Source organism: Cetorhinus maximus, chromosome 22 (assembly GCF_964194155.1).
Source record: "Cetorhinus maximus chromosome 22, sCetMax3.hap1.1, whole genome shotgun sequence".
Taxonomy (NCBI): domain Eukaryota; kingdom Metazoa; phylum Chordata; class Chondrichthyes; order Lamniformes; family Cetorhinidae; genus Cetorhinus; species Cetorhinus maximus.
The window spans coordinates 40,804,402-40,828,752 of NC_135900.1; the positions used below are offsets into that span (position 1 = coordinate 40,804,402).

At 43.3% G+C, this 24,351-nt stretch overlaps 1 protein-coding gene across 1 annotated transcript in view; it reads left to right on the forward strand.

Moving 5' to 3' along the window:
* ada2a (adenosine deaminase 2a) overlaps window positions 1–17,040 on the forward strand; it is a 74,688-nt gene extending 57,648 nt beyond the window's left edge. The window contains exons 6-9 of the mRNA XM_078568159.1: window positions 10,395–10,503; window positions 11,687–11,844; window positions 12,712–12,914; window positions 16,807–17,040. Of these exons, the coding sequence (XP_078424285.1) occupies window positions 10,395–10,503; window positions 11,687–11,844; window positions 12,712–12,914; window positions 16,807–16,918 (582 nt within the window). The 3' untranslated portion in view covers window positions 16,919–17,040. The remainder of the gene's footprint in view (window positions 1–10,394; window positions 10,504–11,686; window positions 11,845–12,711; window positions 12,915–16,806) is intronic.
* Window positions 17,041–24,351: the final 7,311 nt, after the last annotated feature.

The window sequence follows — 24,351 nt, forward strand, 5'->3', positions numbered from 1 at the left end:
GGCAGAGAAGGAAGGATTTTGTGATAAATTCAGCAGAAGTGTGCTTGCCTGCAGAATGACCGGTGTTGATGGAGCTGAGGGGTGCACCTTTCAGGAGTGGGGGATGTTGTGGGTTTTAAGTGTCTGGAGGTGCAACTCCATGAAGGGATTAGAGCACATGAAGTCAGTTTGCAAATTTTAAAAATACTTTCTTTGAGCTATTTTACTCTTGACGCTAGAGTTTGTACCTATGACCTTGTGAGGTCCTGCTCGCTGCTCTAACTGTAGCATTGATGATCAGAGTCAGCAAGTGGAAGTAACTGACATGTTAGCATCTTGGAGAGCCAGGAACTAGAACTGAGACATATGAAGAAATTGAAAGAAAATATCTTAAGACTTATTTTGAAAGTATCTAATCATGTTTGCACCTTTCTGTAAACTCAATTGGCCCTACAATTTCCCCAGCCTCTCTATTTCTTTGACTTTAGTAATTCCCTCACTTCATCGCAACATGGATGATTGTGCCTTCAGCTACCTTGGTCTCAAATTCTAGAATTCCCTCCCCATGCCCCTTTGTGACCCCACTTCCCTCTCCTCTGTTAAACCCTCCCCAACCCCTTCAACCCCACCTCTTTGCTCACCCCTCTTAATATCTTTTGCTTTGTCTTGGTGTCCAAATTTTGATTATACCTCTGTGAAGCACCTTGGGTTTTTTTTTAATTTTAAAAGCTCTATGAAAGTGCAAACTGTTGTACATAGACGCATATTCGATAATCAGCTCGTTCCCATACAAACAGCTAATATACTTGGACTGAATTCCCTCGTGCACTTTTTTTAATGCAAAGTGTCAATTCCTTCAGGAGGGGAAGGGACAAATTCTTAAAATGTGGATCTGTGATACAAATTTTCACCATATGTCTAGTCAAGTATCTCATTAAATTCCTTAAACTACCTAGTCATATAGTTCAGTGTTGGAATTGGGCAAGGAGAATGGAGAATTATTAGCGGAATATGATACCAAAACACAGGTATCTAACAATGGCAAATTCATATAATTTTGCAATGTGCGACTATGGGTAGAATTTTTCAGTCACCGTGTAGGGGCGGGCCCAACACCTAAAGTGATGCACGATGCCACTACGCGCCATCGCGATATTTCGTTTGGTGGGCACGCGCCAGAGTCGGCTGTACATCTGCCGAAATGTAAACAGCCTATTAAGGCCATTAAGAAATTAATTGAAGCACTTGTGAACGGTGCCCGTCCAGCCTTAAGGCTGGCGGGCAGGTGAAAAGCCCAAGCGGCCTTCGTGCTTTTTAGGAAACCTCATCCACAAGTGGGATGAGGTTTCCTAAAGCTTTTATTAAATAAATAAAATTTCATAAATATAAAAACATGTCCCAACTCATCTGACACAGACACACAAGGGGACATGTTTAAATAAATTTTCACACCTTTTATTTAATCATTTTAATATCGATTCAGTCTCTCTGAGGCAGCTCTGTGCCTCAGGGAGATTGAAGTGTTCTTTTGCGCACGTGTGCGAAACAGCGCTGGCCCCGACTCTCCCTCTTCCCTCCGCCCATACAGGAAGCGCTGAGTGCTACTGGCGTAAAATGGTGGCTGTGATCAGCTCCGCGCTCGCCCCCACCTGCTCCCGCCAAGTCCGTCCGCCATATGGAAGATAATTAACCTTCTTTCATTTTTACTTCCTCCAAACAAAAGAAAGTTGAAAAGGGGGGGAAATAGAAGGGCATAATGGTAATGTTACTGAACTAGTAATCCAGAGGCCCAGTCCAATGCTCAGGGTATATGGGTTCAAATCCGACTAAGGCAGCTGGTGGAATTTAACTTCAATTTGTAAATCTGGAATATTAAGCTAATTTCAGTAATAGTGACCAGGAGGCTATCATTGATGTCATAAAAACCTATCTGGTTCACTAATGTCCTTGAGGAAAGGTTATCTGCCATCCTTACCTGGTCTGGCCTACACGTGACTCCAGGTCCACAGCAGTATGGTTGACTCTTAAATGCCCTTTGAAATGGCATAACAAGCCGCTCAGTTGTATCAAACTGCTACGAAATCTAAAAGGAATGAAACCGGATGGAGCACCCTGCATCGACCTAGGCACCAGAAATGGCTACAGCAAACCCGGCCCTGTCAACTCTTTAATAACATCTGGGGGCTTATGCCAAAATTGGGAGGGCTGTCCCACAGACGAGTCCAGCAACAACCTGACATAGTCATATTCATGGAATCATACCGTACAGTCTGTCCCAGACTCCCATCATCATCCCAATGGCAGGGCAGACCCACCAGAAGTGTTGGCACAGTGGTATACAGTTGGGAGGGAATAGCCCTGGGAGTCCTCAGCATTGACTCCGGACCCCATGAAGTTTCATGGCACCAGGTCAAACATGGGCAAGGAAACCCCCTTCTGATTACTACATACCACACCGCGCCACCCCCCCAGCAACACCTTCAGCTGATGAATCAGTACTCCATTCATGTTGGACACCAATTGGAAAAAGCACTGAGGGTAGCAAGGGCATTGAATGTACTCTGGTGGGAGACTTCAGTGTTCATCACCATCAGTGGCTTGGTAGCACCACTATTGACTGAGCTGGCCAAGTCCTGAAGGACGTAGCTGCTAGACTAGGTCTGCAGCTGGGGGTGAAGGAGCCAATAAGGGGAAAAAACCTATTTGATCTCATCCTTACCAATCTATCTGTCACAGATGCATCTGTTCATGACAGTATCGGTAGGAGTAACTGCTGCACAGTCTTTGTGGAGACGAAGTCCTGTCTTCACATTGAGGATACCCTCCATGTTGTGTGGCACTGCCACTATGCTAAATGGGATAGATTTCTAACAAATCTAGCAACTTAAAACTGGGCATCCATGAGGCACTGTAGGCCATCAGCAGCAGAATTGTACTCAACCACAATGTGTAACCTCATGGCCCGGCATATCCCTCACTCTACCACTACCATCAAGCAGGAGGATAACCCCTGGTTCAATGAAGAGTGCAGGCGGGCATGCCAGAAATAACACCAGGCATACCTCAAAATCAGGTGTCAACCTGATGAAGCTACAACACAGGACCTCTTGCATGCCAAACAGAGGAAGCAGCATGCGATAGACAGACAAAGCTAAGCGATCCCACAACCAATGGATCAGATCTAAGCTCTGCAGTCCTGCCACATCCAGTTGTGAATGGTGGTGGACAATTAAACCACTAACTGGAGGAGGAGACTCCACAAATTGCCCCATCCTGAAAGATGGGGGAGCCCAGCACATCAGTGCAAAAGACAAGAGTGAAGCATTTTCAACCATCTTCAGCCAGAAGTGCCATGTGGATGGTCCATCTCAGCCTCCTTGGGAGGTTCCACAGCATCACAGATGTCAGTCTTCAGCCAATTTGATTCACTTCGTGTGATATCAAGAAACGTTGAAGGCACTGGATACTGCAAATGGGCCTTGACAATATTCTGGCAATAGTCAATCGTCAATACTGAAGACTTGTGCTCCAGAACTTGCCGTGCCCCTAGCCAAGCTGTTCCAGTACAGCTACAATACTGGCATCTACCCGGCTATGTGGAAAATTGCCCAGGTATGTCCTGTACACAAAAAGCAGGACAAATCCAACCTGCCAATTATCGTCCCATCAGTCCACTCTTCATCATCAGCAAAGTGATGTCAACAGTGCTATCAAGCAGCACTTAACTCAGCAAATAACCCACTCGCTGACACTCAGCGCAGGTTCTGCCAGGGCCACTCAGCTCCTAAACTCATTGCAGCCTTGATCCAAACATGGACAAAATAGTTGAACTCGAGGTAAGGTGAGAGTGACTGCCCTTGACATCTAGGCAGCATTTGACTGAGTATGGCTGCAAGGAGCCCCAGCAAAACTGAAGTCAATGAGAAGCAGGGGGATAACTCTCCACTGGTTGGAGTCATATCTAGCACAAAAGAAGACAGTTGTGGCTGTTGGAGGTCAGTCATCTCAGCTCCAGGACATCACTGCAGGAGTTCCTCAGGGTAATGTCCTTGGCCCAACCATCTTCAGCTGCATCACCAATGACCTTCCTTCCATCATAAGGTCAGAAGTGGAGATGTTCGCTGCTGGTGCAATGTTCAGCACCATTCGTGACTCCTCAGATACTGAAGCAATCCATGTCCATATGCAGCAAGACCTGTTCAACATTTGGGCTTGGGTCGATAAATGGCAAGTAACATTTGTGCCAAACAAGTGCCAGGAAACGACCATCCCCTACAAGAGAGAATCTGACCATCTCCCCTTGACGTTCAATGGCATTATCATCACTGAATCTCCCACTATCGACATCCTGGGGGTTACCATTGACCAGAAACTGAACTGGACTAGCCATATACATACTGTGGCTACAAGAGCAGGTCAGAGGCTAGGAATCCTGCGGCGAATAACTCACCTCCTGACTCCACAAAGCCTGTCCACAATCTGTAAAGCACAAGTCAGGAGTGTGATGCAATACTCTCCACTTGCCTGGATGAGTGCAGCTCCAACAACACTTAAGAAGCTTAACACCATCCAGGACAAAGCAGTGCACTTGATTGGCACCCCATCCACCACCTTAAAAATTCAACGCCTCCTCCACCAATGCACAGTGGCAGCAGTGTGTCCCATTTACAACATGCACTGCAGCAACTCACCAAGGCTCCTGCGACAGCACCTTCTGAACCCTCAGCGTCAACCACCTAAAAAGACAAGGGCAGCAGATACATGGGAACACCACCGCCTGCAAGTCGCCCTCCAAGCCACTCACCATCCTGACTTGGAAATATATCGCCGTTCTTTCACTGTTGCTGGGTCAAAATCCTGGAACTCCCTCCCTAACAGCACTGTGGGTGTACCTACGACAAATGGACTGCAGAGGTTCAAGAAGGCAGCTCACCACCACCTTCTCAAGGGCAGTTAGGAATGGAAATAAATGCTAGCCTAGCCAGCGACGTCCACACCCCATGAACAAATAAATTAAAAAAAGACAGTTGACTTTATGTTCTACTTTACTGTCGGGTAACATTTAATGATCCAATTGATGAGTTGAGAAAGACATGACGATCTTCATTTGTTTCATCTATTGTGACTCTGCTTCCACTGCCTTTTGAGGAAGAGAGTTCCAAAGACTCACGACCCTCAGAAAAAATTTCTCCTCATCTCTGCCTTAAATGAGCGACCCCTTATTTTTAAACAGTGACCCCTAGTTCTAGATTCTCCCACAAGAGGAAATATCCTCTCCACATCCACCCTGTCAAGACCCCTCAGGATCTTATATGTTTCAATGAAGTTGCCTCTCACTTTTCTACATTCCAGTAATACAAGCCTAACCTGTCCAGCCTTTCCTCATAAGACACGCCCATTCCTGGTATTAGTTCAGTAAACCTTTTCTGAACTGCTTACATCTTTCTTTAAATAAGGTACTGTACACAGTACTCCAGATGTGGTTTTACCAATGCCCTGTACATCTGAAGCATAACCTCCCTACTTTTGTAATCAATTCCCCTCACAATAAATGATAACATTCTATTAACTTTCCTAATTACTTGCTGTACCTGCATACTAACCTTTTGTGAAGCTTCTCTTTCTCTTTATTAATCGTTGTAAGGCTAGGCCCCAATTAGGTTAAGGATACTTGTCATCTATTCTAAATGTCCAGATTTACAAATTAATATGTGTTGCAAATCAAATTTAATGATGCATAATAAATGTCTTGCATTTTCCTGCATCATATTCCTCTACCCATGGATTTTAATGAACTTTTAATTTTATGAATTTATAATGACAAATGTCATTAAAATGGCAGAAATGAACCTATCTTATTTATTTCTTATTTTGAATACTCTGCCAATTTAGGTCTTCCATAAATGTTGTCAGCGTACAATTAGAACATAACATAAGAAACGCAGGAGAAGACCACATGTCCCATCGATTCTGCTCCGTCATTCAACATGGTCATGGTTGATCTTTAGCTTCAACTCCACTTTTCAGCCCCCTCTTAATATCACTTAATTCCCTGAAAGACCAAAAATCTGTTTATCTCAACCTTAAATATATATTCTGCAATGGAGCATCCACAACCCTCTGGGATAGAGAATTCCAAAGATTCAAAACCGTTTGAGTGAAGAAATTTCACTTCATCTTGGTCCTAAATGATTGGCCCCTTAACCCTGCCCCTTAAAGGAGAGAATGAACAGCAGCCCTTGGGAGCAGACGGAGAGGGGAAGTCAGCTCCATACAGCTGACATACTGCCATTAGCTTTATTCTGTTGAGCGGGATGGTGCTCAGAGAAGCCTTGGGGGCCACTGATAGTTCTGTGCTGCTAAGAGTTCTCTGTGCTGCTAAGAGTTAGGGCTCAGGGAGGCCCAGAGACAGTTGTTGAGGGAGCTGGTGGGGTGGGTACTGGTGGACGCAGTCTCTGTAGGAGATCAGCTCAGCTGGAAAAGACCAAAAAGGCTGCACCGGGAAGTAAAGTTGAGAGAAATCTGGAATTGTGTGCCTTTTGGGGTTAAGATTGTACCCGTGGAATTCAGGTAGAGTAGAGCTGCTGTCGGCTGGGGATCTTGTGAGAAAGACAGAGCTTTAAAGAATTTTTGTGACTCACTGTGATGACTGACATCCAGGTGGGCCGCTAAGAAAATCTGTCTCGGATGTGTCTGCCGTTTAATGTGCAGTTTGTTTGACCACAGTTTGTCTGTTAATTCATGTTTGCCTCTTGTTAATTCTGGATGTTAGAGACTAAGATAGATAGTATTGACTGTTTGCTTTGTTAACTCACGTACAGTAAAATTTCTTCTGCCTGTTTAAAACTGTGGAATCTTGTGGATTTATTCTCTTTACTGGACCCTAACTGGGTCATAACGAAATGTGGTGGTCTCATCCGGGAATGTACAAAATCTGGGAGTTTGGTCTGCGATCGTAACAATTTTAAATGTTTCAATGAGGTCACCTCTGATTCTTCTAAACTCCAGAGACCCAATTTACTCAGCCTTTCATCATAGCACACCCTTCTCATCCCAGGGACCAATATAGTGAGCATTCGCTGTACTGCCTTCAGTACAAGTATATCATTCCTTTAATATGGAGACCAAAACTTCATACTGTATTTGAAGTCTGGTCTTACCAAAACACTGTAGAACTGTAACAAGACTTTCTTATTTTATACTCCAATGCCCTTGCAATAAAGGCCAACATGCCATTTGCCTTCTTAATTGTTTGCTGTACCTACATGCTAACTTCCTGTGTTTCTTGTATGAGTACACCCAAGTCTCTGAACGTAAGTATTTAAAAGTTTCATGCCTTTTTGGAGTTGGTATAGCAGCATCATGATATTGAGCCATTCTATGTTTGCGTTATGTTCCAGAAGAAGCTGCTCTGTAGAATATCTGGGAGCTGCTGGTGCTGTGTAGTCCTTCCTTTTTATACTTTGTGGTGAATTCCACAGCACTGATGCAACAGGTGGAAAATTTTGCTTTTGCCTGTGCAATTGTTTGAAGGTTATGATTTGGCTGCCAGATCTTCCCTGCTGGATGGCTGACTGAAAACTATATTGTTGCTCAAGTAGGTGGGTCGAGCATACAGTCCAACATTCAGGAAGAAAAGCTGGGCCAGAGTTTTCCACACATTGGGAGGGCGCGCCCCCGACCTGAACAAACGTAAAATGACCCGGGCCTCCCGACGTAATTGCGCACTCGCGCGATATTTCAATGGGCGGGCGTGCGTGACAATTAACAGGGCTATTAAGGCCATTAAAGTACCCATTGAATTACATGTTTCCTTACGAATGGCAGGCAGGTGAAAAGGCCAAACGACCTTTGGACTTTTTGTGAAACCTCATCAATGGGTGAGATGAGGTTTCGTTCGGTGATTTAAAAAAAAATTTTCAAACTAATTTCTAACATGTCCCTGCTCATGTGACAGAGTCACATGGGGGGACACGTTATAAAATTTTATAAATTCTTTATGTTCATTGCACCCGTGAGCTTGCACGCTCGCCCTCCTCCACACCCCCCCTCCCCCAAAAACACACAGGTCGGGCCCCGATCGCGGGTGGCAGTTGACTTCCTGACCATTTCCGCTTGCCCCCACCGAGCCTGCCCGATGAGGACCAAATTCTGCCCCGGCCTCCGAAATAACACATGCATTTGTATAGTGCTTTTCATGCCTTGCATGAGACATCCAAAGTGCCTTGTAGCAAATGAAGTATTTTTGGAATGTAGTCATTGCTGTGATGTAGAGAAATGCAGCAGCCACATTCACACAAACAATAATAAGGCAATGACCAGGTAATCTGTTTTTTAGTAATGTTAACTGAGGGATAAATATTAGTTAAGACAGCAGGGAGATCTCACCTGCTCTCCTTCAAAATAGTCCCATAGGAACTTTTATATCTACCTGAGAGGGCAAACAGGGCCACAGTTTCCAGTCTCATCTGAAAGTCAGCACTCCCTCATTTCTGCACTGGGCTGTGATTCCCAGATTGCATGCTCAAGTCTCTGGTGTCTCTGCCTCTTGAAACAGTGCTTACATTTGCTGTGACGGTGCTGCTGCCTCCAGAGTCGCTGGAGAAACTAACCTCTTTAGATGGAAGTCAACACCTCTAGAAACAATAATACCTCATTTACATTCGAGTGCTGTCAGTGAAGGTGGGGCTATCATTAACAACACTATAAGATAAGTGTACAATGTGTTCTGATTACACTATTTGTATGTCCACATGACTTTCATGGATACAAAAAGATTATAATCTGTTTTCAGTACAGACTGCCTCAAAATATTTACCTCTGCCAAATCCAATCAATAGCATTATAATCCAGTTAGATATGCACAAATTATTATAAAGGAGTAACATTGGACATTTTAATGTTTGCTTGTTTAAAAAAAATGTTTTTATTTCTACTTGTCTGGTGAATCAGGGGGTGACAGGGTGATGGTGGGAAGCACAGACTAAAAGACAATGGACAAAATTTTTTGCTTGGGTGGGAGGGCGTGCGCCCGACCCCCTTGAACGTAAAATGACGAGCGTCCCGATGTCAACGCACAGTCGTGTAATATTTCGGTCGGTGGGCACGTGCCGGAGTCGGCAGGGCGCCCGCTGACAATTGAAAAGCTTGTTAAGGCCATTAAATTAAGTTACAATTTTCACTGCTTGTCCAACCTTACGGTTAGCGGGCAGGCAAAAAGGCCAAGTGGCCTTTGCATTTTTTAGGATACCTCATCCATGGGTGGGGTGAGGTTTCCTAAAGCAAATAAAAATGTTAAAACTTAATTTATAACCTGCCCCTGCTCATGTGACAGAGCTTTATGTTTTATTACATTTGTAAGTTCTTTATTTTTTTATATATAACTCTTCATCTCTGTGCCTCAGGGAGATTATGAAGTGTGCACTTGCGTGTATGCGCAAAGGTCCCGCTCGCCCTCCTCCCCCCTCCAACTGCTGAGCGCTGCCGCTCACGCTTCACGCTGGGTGGGCCGCCTGCTTAAATCGCCTTCCGGTCTCGATCGCGAGCGGCAGGCAGCTTCCTGATCACCCCCACCGAGCCCACCAGACAAGGGCAAGATTCTGCCCAATGTCAAGGTTATCATAAAGATTCTTCTTAGTTCTCTGCCCGAAGGCAGGCCCTTGGTGATTATTTATCTAACCATGGCAAAGTGCTGTGATTTTTACTATGTGTAGGGTGAGTTGGCAGACCCTGAGTCTACCTCAACTGGAAAGCATATCAAACAGTGCAGTTGGTGCTAATCTGATCCACACCCAAGCCATCTAGCCAACTGAGCTAACTGCACCCTCCCCTCCCCCCTCCCCCCTCCCATCCCATCACAAAGATATTAGTCCTTACATTGTGCGAATTGTTAGTTGGATTTGAAATGGTCAGTGTTAAATCAAGTACCTTAAGTCCCAGTTTGTTTGCACTGTCGGACTTGTGCTGTCTCTGAAAGCTGCTGGAGGACGCAATAGTCTGCTTCATGTTTTATGAACTGCCTGAGTTAAGTTGCATTGGCATTGACATCAGAAAATCAGTGGCAGTGGATAAGTGCAACATGCATTGTGGTACTAAACTAAATTGGAGAGATGCTTTAGCTGAGAACAGCTCCTAACTCAGAGAAGACTGGGGATGAAAACTGGGTCATTTTGGCATTGACCGATTCATTTACCAGATCAGCTAATAGAGGAGGATTGGATCCCTATGCCTGCATTTTATAGCAGCAACACTTGAATGATTTTAGTGCTCTCTAATAGAAGTATTAGCAAAATTTAAATTTTTTAGACACTTTCTCTCTTGTCCACTTGTATTTCATTAACAGACATATGTATCCTTGCCGTTGCTTGAAGTGTTTTAAAACAAATGTGGAAAAAATTTTCATTAACTTCTTACAGGTTGGCCAGGAAGATGCTGGGCACCCACTATGGTACTTTAAGAATGAGCTATTAATTCCAGCAAAAATGGGAATTAAGCTGCCTTACTTCTTTCATGCGGGGGAAACTGGTAAGATCACAAGAAGAACATTTCTTTAAAAAAATATAAAAGAAATGCATGTTAAGAATTGCCTCCCAATGGCACAGATGTCATACAGAAATAATATGCTAATGGGCAGAATTTTACCTTCTCCCGCTGGCAGGTCTGTAGGTGTGAGGGTGGGCTTAAAATTTCTCGGATGGCCTTTTTGACAGGCTCCTGCCCACCCTGACCTCTACGCAATTTTATGCTGGGATGGGCAAGGCCCAAGCCTGCTCTCGCCCCTATTGAGACCCTTAAGTGGTCAACTATTGACCACTTGAGGGCCGTTTTCCACCCAGCCTCAATTTTCAGGCTGGCAGGAGAAATTCTGGGGCAGCGGGCGAAGCCTGAAAATTAACCAAGTTCAGACACCGGGTGGCAAGGGTGGGGTCACCTCCATCAGCAGCCTACTTTTAACATTGGGCCAGGCCCTTCCTCCTCTCCTGCCCCCAGCCTCTCCGCCAATACTCCTACACCCCCTCTGCCCATCCTCCTGGGCCTCACCTCCCTGCGCTGAGACCCCGAAAACCTACCTAGCCCTGGAACTTAGGCTCTGGGACCTGCTTGCAGTCCCAGTCCTGTGCGTTGCAGTTTCTGGTGCTGCAGGGACTAGGCAGCTGCTGGCCAATCAGATTGGCAGGCAGCTCTCTGAGGCGGGACTTCCTCCCAAGTGAGGGGTGAAAGTCCTGCTTCCAGCCAATTAACGCTTATTCGAGCATGAAATGGTTGTGGAGCAGCCCGTATGGGTGGGGATGTGCACTCCGCCGACCCCTGGGATGGCGGGAAGGGAAACTCAGCCAACCTAAAAATCCTGGCCAATGTTTTATCATTTTTTAGCCATTTTTAAAATTGAATTATAGTTTGTACTCAGTTTTCGCCCTTGCAGGTTACCATCCATCATGGATCTTCTCACTGCCTGGGAGTTGAGCCAGCCATTGTATGGCCTTCAGGCAATAGGAATGCCTCTTTTCCGTATGGCATTTCATCCAGTAATGCTCACCCACTAGAAATGGGCGGCTTTGAATGACAAGTGGCCTCGGCACTCAAACCTGTGACCTTTCAGAGGCGAATGATCTACGTACTGCCTCATCCAGTGACCTCTCTGTATCCAAATGAAGAAGCATATGTATTTTTGTATAAAATCTTTCATTCTTGCTGGTTTCTCTTGCAGACTGGGAAGGTACGAGTATAGATGAAAACGTCCTGGATGCCTTACTGCTGAACACAAGTCGAATAGGCCATGGCTACAGCATGAACAAGCATCCTGTGGCAAAGCAGTTTTCCAAAAAGTTTGATGTGCCATTGGAAGTGTGTCCAATCTCAAACCAGGTGCTGCTATAACAGTTGCACAGGCCAAATTGAGCCTACAACAACACCTTTCCACTTGAAGGAAAATCTTGGGTACCTAATGATTTTAAAGCAAAGCTCCAGTCTCTGCTTACACAGTTGACTTCTGAAATGCAAAAAAAAACCCCTAAAAATGCCACGCTATAATTTTTGTTGAACTTAAATAGGTATGTAAATGCAGCTCTCTTAACCAAATCAAGTTTCATTTCATTATTAGGAGCAGCTTCCATAATGGCATAGTGGGGTAATATACTGCTTCATGTGGTACTGGGCCACTCACATCAAAAAGGTGCCAGTTTCATTCCCCAGTCAGTGCTGAATTAGATGATCTCAGCTAAGGACTGTGTTAGATACAAAACAGCTCAGCAGAAAAGCAAAGACATGTAAAGAAATATAAGACGAAGATCTTTGCTTTTTACTGTAATAGCAAATAGTGCACATATGTTTAACACTCAGCAGGTAGAAATCTTGCTGATTGTATGCAACTAGCTTTTGCTGTGTCCTGTGAGGGGAAGAAGCTATTTTAGCAGTAAAATCAAGTCATTCAGTATTTGAATTTAAATTCTCATTTGTAACATTCCATGTTACATCTTAATTTTTCATTGCGTTACCCAAGCAGACTGTGAATTTAAACCCTGTAGTCCATATATTTCTAAGTGTACAATGTGTAAATCTGAATATAGTACCATCTAATGCAGGTGATGTTTCTTCCTCGCAAGAAAAATGTGCTTCCAAACAGTAATTCAATAGTTAACAATCCAAAAGTACACAATACCACCTTCTGATTGCCTTTAATCAGGACTTAATTTACTGTAATGCTAATGTTTTCTGCTGGTTTCTTTGTTGTAGGTGCTTATGCTGGTGAGTAATCTACAGAATCACCCAGCTGCAGCCTTAATGGCAGAAGGTCATCCCATGGTCATTAGTGCTGATGATCCAGCTGTTTTTGGGGCTCGTGGTTTATCGTATGACTTCTATGAGGCTTTCATGGGAATAGGAGGTTTAAAGGCTGAGCTGTCAACACTGAAGCAATTGGCATTGAACTCAATCAAGTAATTGTACATTTTGTTTCTTTTTTGGGAAAAAAAAGTGTTCACATATCAGAAATAGACTGGATTAGAGATTCCATTATTTCCTCCCCAAAGTTCAGCCCCTGGCCCAGCCAAACCTTAATTAAATCACCATAATGTTATTGCCCACACCATTGTCCATGAGCCCACACCATACTAACCATCGCAATACCTCAGTATCAACCTCTAGCTTTGGTGACAAGCCATGTAATGACTTCATAACATATATGTGTGCACTTTTTGTCGGAGGAATTTCTTTAACTGAAATTTTACCGAACTGAAATAGTTTAGATTATGTGGCCTGGAGTGGAGCTTGAAAACACAACTTTCTAGCTTAAAGGTAAGAGTACTACTACTGTGCTAAACTTCTCTTCATTGATGGGCTATGAGTAGTCTGAGTATTCAACTCAGCAACAGCCCGAAAAATGTTCCTGAATGTGTCACTATCTTGTAGAAAGATCTTTATACGCTTTTGGGAAAGCAATGTCAAAGCCTTTGTGATCTCCTAGTGAATCGACAGCAGTGTAAAATAGGCTACCAAATTGCTTATGAGCCTCTTTTGCTCAACTGACGAAAAACGATTTCACCCTCATTCACTCTATTTTTAAACAGTCTCTACATCCACAGAAGTTTGGATCAAATGACAATATAAAAGACTATGGATGGAATTTTCCCTTCCAGGACTAAGTCCCGTGGCGGGGGCGGGAACAGGGAGAGTTCCTGCCCTGTAGGCCACTGGGAATTTGGCGACCCCGGCCTCGTTAATTATGCAATCAGGGGGTTTCCTGATGTATAAGGTGGTGGGGCGGGCTGGATGGCATGTGTCCCGCCGAACTCCCCAAGAATCCTTAGATAGCACCTTCCAAACCCACAACCGCTACCATCTAGAAGGACAAGGGCAGCAGATGCATGGGAACTCCACCACTTGGAAGTTCCCCTCCAAGTCACTCACCATCCTGACTTGGAAAAATATCGCCGTTCCTTCACTGTCACTGGGTCAAAATCCTGGAACTCCCTCCCTAACAGCACTGTGGAGGTACCTACGCCACATGGACTGCAGCGGTTCAAGAAGGCAGCTCACCACCACCTTCTCAATGGCAACTAGGGATGGGCAATAAATGCTGGTCTAGCCAGCGATGCCCACATCCCATAAATGAATAAAAAAAAATCCGGGTGCCATATTTAAAAGGAGCCAGGACAGCAACCTACCCAATGTTGAGGATAGAAGATCCACCTCCTGGAAGATCCTGAAGTCAGAAGATCCACATTGTAGATGCTCCAGACCTCCACAAGCTGCCCCAGTCCTTCTTCAGGTAAGTGCTGACACGTATACAGATGTGTTCTGGACCAGCATGTGCCACTGGTGGCGCAGCCGATTGGGCGGGGGCAGGCAATTTCTGGTTGGGCATTCGTCTACATCCCATTAATGGAATGAAAATTGGTTTCACGCCAGCATCTGGCGGGAATGGTAACCCACCATGGTGGGCAGGAATGCAAGTTCCTGCTGTCATTTTACGCCGGCAGGAAACTGATTTTTCAGCTCTCGCTGCATTGTTCTCCCCCCACCACCTCACGGTAGGTTTAATGACAGGTGATGGTTGGGTGGGGGGACTGGAAGTTTCCACCCTATATTGCTCTTTCAGCTTACTTCAACAGTGCTGCCTGGTCTAGTAACCTCTACCACTGAGAAGGACAAGAACAGATTTTTTTGTATGAACATCGCCATCCTCACTTAGACATATACTGCCATTCCTTCATCCACAGTGGGTCAGAATTCTGGCATACATCACCGTAAGAACGTAACTGGTCCATAATTGGTCACCGATTTATTGCCAGCTTGTGTTTTTGCTGACAAACTGTCATACAATTATACAAGGGGGAACACTAGAAGAATTTTTTTCACACAAAGAAATATTAGAACATGAATTGTTTCACTATAGTGGCTATTGAGATAATGCTATAGCATTATTTAAAAGAGAATTGAATGCGTATTTGAAAAGGAAAAATTTAAAAGAATACGGGGAAAGGGCAAGGAAATGTGATTAAGGTAGTCGGTTCCAGTTAAAGACTTTATACCAACAGCTATGACAGGTCATGTGGCCTCTCCTCAGCTGCACTTTTTATGGTTTTATGGTCCTCCCTTCCAGTGGGTGTTATGAATGTGAGGTTTTAAAGGATGGTTATGTTTGGAGACTGTCTCTTTAATCCAAGGTAAAATGGAGGAATGGAGAGAGTCATGTGATGTGCTACGAATTCTGCCCCACAACAAGCCTAAGTGGCTTGGTTACTATGGGGACAGGAGGGGGCCCAGGGTGAGACTCACTGAAAGCAAGGTGTGAAATGTTCACATCTGAAACAAAGGCAAGAACGGCTGGGTTAACTGTGGACAGACTTTGTCTTCTGCAGCTGAATTTTACAGGGCGACGTGTTCCCACCCTGACAAAAAGTCAGTTGAGAGCCCGCCCACATAAAAGCCGGCTGCCCCATAGCCATTTTGTGCTGGTGGGCATTAATTGGCTCACAGCATGACTTCTTCCCCCATCTGGAGAGGTAGTCCCGCTTTCGAAAGCTATCAGCCAATTCAATTGGCTGTCAGGTTTGTAGTCTCAACAGCACCAGGTTCGAGCAGTTGCCACTGCTGGGATTATAGCCAGACCCCAAGAGGAGGTGGTTAAGTCTAAAGATATGGAGGCCATACTGAAGGTATGGCAGGGTATTGGCAGGGCCTGACTAGCAGGCCCCAGTAAGAGACGTGGGGGGTTGGGAGCCAACTTTGAGAGGCCTGGGGGGAAGAGTTAAAGGGAGATGCCTCCGATGGTCACAGAGGACCCCTAAAGGAGGTTCCCTCCCCCTTTGCCTGACACCATCCCATCCAGTAAAAGCTGCTGGGCTACCCACCTGGCGTGGGCCTTCCCTCTGCCATGGATAATATAGTGGCTGGAGCAGGATGAGGCAGTTAAGTGGCCATTAATTGACCACTTAAGGGCCTCAATAGGTCCAAGGGTGGACCCGATGTCTCCACTGCCTCCACGGAAAATGGGAGACAGGTTGATGGTAGGCAGGAAGACTGCAGGCAGGCTATGCACTGCATTTTATGTGCCTCCCTGCCTTTAAACAAGCCAGAAGGGGAGCATAAAATCTAGCCCATAGAGAATTTTAGAACCGAAAGGGAGAGGGGTATCTCAGAAAGACAAAAGACTGTAGCTAGCGTGGTCAGCAGAGGGGGAATGTGCTACCTTTCTGTAAACCACCAGGCAGAATGCAAGAGGGAGGATGGTCTTTGGTTGAAGAGACACATCCCGTGGCACTCTAAAGACTCTGGAAGATTTGCCCTGGCAAGGCCAGGAGAAGAAATTGCCGGAGTGGGTCTGACTACTGGTGGTCAACTGAGGGAAATGCCTTTCAACAGTCACCTGACGTTGCGACTCAACAAAACGGGGAGACATGAACATTTTGGAAGCTGGAAATAACCATGAACTGTGTCCTTTAAAGATTTTAATCCTGTTGGGAGCGTGCTGGAAGGTATACATATGCAGCACTGGGTTATCAGTTGCGTTAAGACAGCAGTAAGGGTTATCTTTTCTGTTGTTTGAGGGCCAGTTGACTACTAAGTAATGTTTAGTTAAGGTTGCTTTTTAGTTTGTTTGCTACAGTAAAAGTCTTAAAACTTGAAATCTTGTTATGCAGTTCCTTGAAGTTGATCGCTGAGAATTCAAATATCTTTTTAAAGTTATTGATCTCTTTGGGGAACGTAACATAGGCCATACAAAAACAAATTACACATTCTCACATTTGCACGAGTGCTTCTTTTGACTAATGTTTATTTTGATGAGCTGAATGGATACTTACTGCCATTTTCTTTTGGTTTTCCTAGGTACAGTGCTATGTCTGCCCAGATGAAAGCTGAAACCATCAAACTCTGGCTAAAAAAGTGGGATCAGTTTTTGGATGTTGTTCTTCATATGTTCAATAGTGATGAGCTGTGAGAAGGGGTTTTCTAATAGGGAGGTTTTGGTGGTTTTTACTCATTCTACACTGTCAGGCACTTGAAAAAATAGGTTTATCCAGCACCCTTGATTTGGCTACAAAAGAAAGAAAGTCTTGTATTTCTATAGTGCCTTTTATGACCTTGGGGCATCCAAAGGTGCTTTATAACCAATGAAGCTCTTTTAGCACTTGTAATGTAGGATCTTCAAAATTGTACACATGTTGTAAAACCTGGTACATGAATGTGAATTTGGACCGTCCTTTATTGGTCTTCAGAAGATATTTATTTTGAATGATATTTATATCACTTTTGTGAATGTAAATTTTCTCCGGTTTAGTGTGCTGAAAATCAAAGCCATCCTCTTTGGTTCCCTCCCTGCCCTTACCGAGCTCTGATCTTGATGCCATTAACCTTTCTGGCTGCAATCATGAGATCATAAGAAATAGGAGCAGACAAGGCCATTTGGCCTACTGAGCATGCTCTGCCATTCAGTAATATCATGACTGATCTGATTATGGACTTAAATCCACTTTCCTGCCTGCCCCCTATAACCCTTGAAGATCAAAACTTCTGGCAACATCACTCTAAGTCTAAAGGTATGGAACCTTGGAGTACTGCTAGCCCTGGAACTGAAATTCCTTTATTACACCCATTCCAATAGCAAGACTGCTTTGTCTCTCAATAATATCACTGACCTCCACTTACTACTTCCCCACTGTTTTTGAAACCATCTTGAGACTTAATTTCTAGATACTTTCCTAACTGGTCTCCTAACTTCCCAATTAAAACAACGTGCCATGTTCCGAGTTCTCATTTCTGCAAAGTCATGTGCTTCTATCACCCCTATCCCTGCAAATTTCCACTGGCTTCTCATGCGATTGCAAGTCGATTTTAAGATCTTTATTTTGGATTTTGTAGCCCACATGGCCTCACACGCACTTCCATCTGTGTCTTTTTAGCCTTCTGGCCTCCAATAACCTCTTACACCAGTCTGCTCCTCCCCTGCTCCCTCATTCATTATTAGCAACCATTGTTTTAGTCAGTTGTGCTTTAGAACCCCCTATCTAAATTCCTGTGCTATGGTGACCGCTTCCCTTGTTTTGAAAGCATTCTGAGAACCTAATTCATCAACTGTGCTTTTAGTTACACCCCCAATACCTTTCTATTATTTCCTTTATCCTCTCTCGCTCAGTATCCAATTTATTCTTCCAGCCTGCAAAGCATTTTTCTATACACAAAAAGCAGTATAGAAATGCAATTTTATAATTGTAAACTGGAGCTGAAACTGTTGTCAGCCCCTAATGATATGGCAATTTTTGACTGAAAACGATATGGATGAAAATATAAAGGAAACACAAGTCCTATAATTTTTGATTATCAAGTAATCCTATCAATTTATGCCAGAGATGGGTAGTGGTAATAGGGAAGGGAGAAGACATGAGGTGGAAGACAAAGGTTCAGCTTGTGGGTCTAGCTATATGTTAACATTTGTAGTGTCTATATGAAACATCATTGACCCTGAGATGGGTTTTGTTGAGGTGAGCCATTTCAGATGCAAAGAGTTTGTCATGTTAATAAAGGAAAAAGGAGACTAGTTTGGAATCCGCCCTTACACTGTACCTCAAATCACAATTAATCTTTCCAGGAGATTAAATAATGTTAGCTTCATTTTTTATGTATGGCTTGTGGAAAGGAAAACATTGTTCAGATTTCTTTTTTTTTTATTGTGTCTGCAACATTATTGGAAGGAATGTACATTGTAAGAATGATTCCAGTGCAATGTAACATGGCCCATGTATACTTATACACAAACATAAAATGGCACCTCGTTCAATAATGTTCACAAAAAGTTTCTTGTAGATTGAATACATACTTATACTTTATGATAGCAATATAAAAATGCTGAGCCAGTAATTATGTGTAAGTTTATCGTTAATTTTAACAGCTGTTACTGTGCTTTATAAATGCATTTGATTTCAAATATAGGTTAAATACTAACGGCATGACATGTTAAATGTAATATAGTTGTCAAATGAAAGTTGCCTATAACCTTTCATTTACTACATAAATATTTGTAGATGGGCTTGTACATGACACAGCATAGGTTCAGGTTCCTTGTCATTTGTATTCAAGCAGAATCTTTGCCATCTGCAATGGGTATCTATTCATCCCAGCAGGAATAGGAGTGATTCATTCAGCTGAGTGTGAGGAACCTGATTAAATGACTACTGAAAAAGGAGCTCTGTAATATAAGTAATGAAACATTGCTCAAATGGACAGATTTTTTTTTTGAGTATTCATCGATATGGTAATAGGATTGTAGACAAGGTGAAATGTTATTGCTTGCTAATTAACATGAGCACGTGGTGAAATGATTATGCAAGTCTGGCACATGAAGATTGTGTCCAACTGCAGTATGGGCCAGCATATGGCATGTTAGTTTAAAACTGAAAAAAGTTTAATTGTGTTTTGATGAACTGATTTGTGTCGATGGTGCTAGGATGTGCCTTGCAGCACTGCATGGGGGTAGCACTGTCACCCCCTGAGCCTTTTCCTTAGTTTATCTTTTACAAAAATAAAGTTTTGATTGAGCTGTGCATAATAACTCTCTCTTTTTCCACTTCTACTTGACTGGTTTGATTGTTTTGAGTTGTGAGGTTTTGCTTCGCTGTGAATATATTGTTTTGAAAGCAAGAAGACAATGGCCTAGAAATTCAGCTGTGCTTTTTGGGTCCTAAACAGCTATCTAAGCCTCCAATATGGTAGGCAGAAAGCGTCCACTCATTATGAGCTGGAAGTGCACTGCCCACCATATAGGTAAAAGTCAAAAAATTGGAGAGCAGTGCCGATGCCTGAAACTTGCCTTTGCATGTGCAAAGGGACTTACTGCCTGTTTGAAGCCCCTGTTGTAAGATTAGGTTGCACTTAGGCAGCCAATGCCAACCAGAAGCAATAGGCTTACATGCAGTCTGATAGATGGTCCTTAAGTTTTTAAATATACTCAGCTGTATGTGGATCTGGGAGGAGCAGGGATGCGGAGTTGCCGACACCAGTTCCCCCTGTCACTGCTACCTCCAAACCCAGTTGCCATCATTTCACACTTACCTGAGGGCCTTTGCTAGCTTCACCGGACAACTCTCTGCAGCTCATCCCACTTCCTGGAAATGAGGCCGGAGGCCCAATAGAGAAAATTGCTGCTGCTGCTCTATGTCAGAGGTCGCAGAGCGATTGCAGATGAACTGCAGTGGATATGTGAGGATGGCGTAGGACAGGCAAGCGTGACATGCCATGACAGCAGGTCTCCTGATAGGAATAGCTACAAGCAGCAGCAGCAGCATGTCATACATAAATGACAATTTGCTCTTTCTGAAGAAAGGAGTTAGGAAGTTATGAGAATGTTTTCACTGCAAGTCAGTATTCATTCAATAAAAGACACCATCAGCTAGATTTTCCAATACGATGAGTGCAAGTCGGGCAATCCTGATTGAGGGTGGGTTGAGATCCATTCTGCCTAGTTAACATAGCATGTAATTTCCCATGGCTGGGAACATGGAGGTTGGAGGTGCTGTTTGATGATGAAGGGAGCTACATTTGATTATTACGTTAGGGGTGGGGTATCCAGCAATCCTTTTCTGACATTCAGGCAGAATATTATGGAAAGAACACACCTAATAACGTTGATATATTTTAGTCATCTTTTAATTTTTTTTCTACTAGTACTTGGTTCTTGTGAGCCTTTGTGAAAATTATTCTGTTCTTAGGACCATTTTTGGCACCAGTCATTTCTCAGTGAGAAGCCCCCTATCTCCTGCACCTCCTTGCCTCCAAAGAATACTCCTGAAAAGTAAAAAAATGAAACTAACCTTGGCATCTTCTGGTGACTCCGATGTCTATCTGGCAGGTTTATCATCAGGCAGGCCTCCTCCCTGAGTTCTGGTTGAAAAAGCATTGTGATGCCAGTGATGTCATTGGGTTGCAATTTTACATTTCATTGAGGCCCCTCCCTGCTAATAGCAGGAGTCTTGGGTGACTTGAAAGTTGCAAAATAAAAAATGGTGCCAGCTGGGAATGGATCAACCTCACTCGACTTTTGACCATTCCCACCTGGTGGAAGAAGATTAAAATCAAGCCCTCTGTTTGATTGTCTCATCCATTTAAATTTCATGAATACAACTTTTCACTCCCACCACCATGGGTAGGAATTAGTCTTCAGCAGTTAGTGCAAAATGGGTGATAGTGAATCAGCAGTCTGTTTTGCACCCTGTCCAATTTTCTTTTCCATTTAAGGCAATATAAAAGATTATCAGGTGGAGGGTAAGAATGGATCGTTATAATCCATTTTGCACCACCAGCAAAGTCCAAGTTCATCCCTCCAGTGCGCTTCCTGCATTGTCCAAATCTGCATTCAGTGCTGTGCTAATGAGCTGATTTCAAAAAGTTGGCTGCAATTTGCCTACAACCTGTTTCTAACCATTGGGAGGTGAACTGCACCCATATCAGAAAATCTAGGCCTCTTTGATTTGAACTGAAATCCAATTTATCTTCGTTATAGAGGTTAGCTGAAAGACACCAAATATTTCTGGTTACCACTAACTATAAATCACAAAAATGCAAACAGTATCACCTCTTGTCTCCTTTTTTTCTGATGCAAAGTTTGAAACCTTCATGTGTTATTGAATAGCTGAGTTCAAATAAATTGTGTTTCTGCACGGCAATCTTAGTCTGTCTCAATTTTGTTACAGAATTTGTTTTTATTGCCTCAAAACCATGCACAGCTAACAAATATTTTGTATTAATGCACAATTTACAAAAGCATAAAAAAAGTTTATTTACTAAGACAGCAACCAATAACTTGGATGGTGACATGGTGTATTGCCAAGCAATGCACACCAGAAATCTCCTAGGTTCATTGTCAAGTTTCTGCTGAGGTGGCTGACACAACCGTAGTGGTGGAGAATGCTACAATCAGCCTTTCTGAGCTCCACTGGGGAAACTAATCATTCAGGGTTCCTACACCTGATTTCTATCTGGTGACCTCTGTGCATTGTGGATCCCGGGTGGACACGGGATCAAGCTGGGTTGTAAACCGCACTACCCTGCCCCCCCACCCACCCCACCCACTGAATGAAAACCTACATCAATATTTGGATGAAAGTGGTTTCAAAAATTGGACAATGTTTTGCTGCTTTTGATGTAAATGATGTATGTTTGTGCCCTGCACTGTTGTGGTATCAGCAGCCAATCTCAGTTCTGTGCTCCATGTCATTATTTCCTACTGCCCCCTGCCCGCGTTTAGCTGGGAAGCGTGACAGCTAGTTTTTTCACATTATCGTACATAATAAAATAATGATTAAATCTACTGGTTCAACCATTACTGTTTATAAAACACAGCAAGAAATAGGCTGCAGCTTGAGTACAGCATGTTGATGGCTGAGAGGAATTATTATCAAACATTTACCTCATAGCCATGCCTCTTTATATGCAAGCAGTCCCTGCACAGAATTAACAGTGGACTCCAGGGAAAGAGGTACCACCCTTTCCCCAGTAAGTGGGGTGCCTTTAGGGGTATCAAGCCCTGCTCTGCCATCTGGGCCTACAGTTTGCAGATGCATGCTGTCGAAGCTAAGGACAAGAGACATGACCCAGAAAGGGGTAGCTGAGCGAGAGATCAGCTTTTAAAGAAAAATAAGGTCACTCTCCACTACAAAGCAGGCATTAATTATACATGCTGTAAACCTCAAATCAACTTAGTGGAACCAAAGACCTTAAAAAAAGGAGAGTAATTATTGGTTGTAAAGCATCTGTTTGTAGCCCTGAGGACCATAAAGTGTTGAAGCCACATACACTAAAATTGAGCCATATTATCATTTCATTTTATAAACCAGATTTGTTGTCTTACTGTTTCAATGATACTCAGTCTAAATTATAAGAACATGCCCATTTTGCCTGCCTTCTCAGGACACTTTTACTGTTACAAGCTTCACATGACGGCAGCAGGATTAAGCATATTTATTCCCTCATATTACGTCTGCAGAATTTCACATTTTGTTTCAGTTAAGTGCCAGTGTTGAGGTAAAAATATATCCTCGTGTGAAACAAATTCTATTTAACTATTTTAACTGCATGACTATTAAAAAAATCTTGCCTTTCTTTATAAAATTTTACATCGTTATTGAATTGTGTGCTTGTTTAACTACCCCGGGCCTGCACTATTAGTTTTTCATTAAGATCGGCATCTTGAGTTGCTCATTGGGACTACTCCTGCCTGCTTGTAATTACATGGCATTAACAGTCCCTGCTTTCCAGATGAGTCTGCATTGTATTTTACTCTTTTATGCAATTGGATAAATGCAGTGGAAGAACTGTGAGCAATGATAAAAACAGACATCTCACATAGATATTTGCATTGCAAATAGGTAGCTACTCTTGTTGTTCTCTGAAGCTACATTTGCATATTCCGAGGATTCGATGTCCTCTTGTTAAAAGAGAGAAAGGGGCCCAGGGCATCTTCTATTAACACAAATCTGTCACCCGTTAAAAAGGGTCACGTGATTCAGACAGCAGTGACATAGCTGCCCTACTGGAATCGTGCTGAGGTGGAGGTTAATAAAGAGCACACACAGTCCTAGTACAAACAGAGTAATGTCAACAACAAAAAATTAATGAATGGCACTGTCACAGCACCTCACAGCCTTTAAAAACGCTTTGTTAAAGAGGCTAGACCTTTTTGTTTTAGCTTGGTTAAACGGCAGTTCAAAATGATCAAAGATCAGATAACAGCAACATACTGTTTCAACAAGATTCCACTTAGTTTTTTCATCAGACAATTTCATGGGCTTGTCAATATCACTGTGATCAGCGAAAGGAAACTGCAATTCTTTCAGAAATGTCTGGACCAGACACTGGCACTGTCCTTTACAATGCTATCAATGCATCACTGATGAAGATATCCTATTCAATGTCTTCATCAATGATATATTAGACAGCATTGTAACGATCACAGAATTGTTACAGCACAGAAGGAAGCTATTCAGCCCACTGTGTCTATGCCGGCTCTCTAAATAAACAATTCACTTCGTGCCATTCCCCCATCTCCTTACTGTAACTCTGAACATTCTTCCTTTTCAGATAATAATCCAATTACCTCTTGAATGCCTCGAATGAATCTACCTCCACCAAACTTTGAGGCAGCATATTCCAGATCTTAACCACTTGCTGTGTGAAAAAGTTTCTCCTCATGCCTCCATTGCTTCTTTTGTCAATTACCTTAAAACTGTGCCCTCTCATTCTCGCTCATTCCACCATTGGGAAATAGTTTTCCTCTGTCTACTCTGTCCTGACCCCTCATAATTTTGAATACTTCTATCAAATATCCTCTCAACCTTCTCTTCAAGGAAAACAGTCCCAACTTGTCCAATCTATGAAATGAAG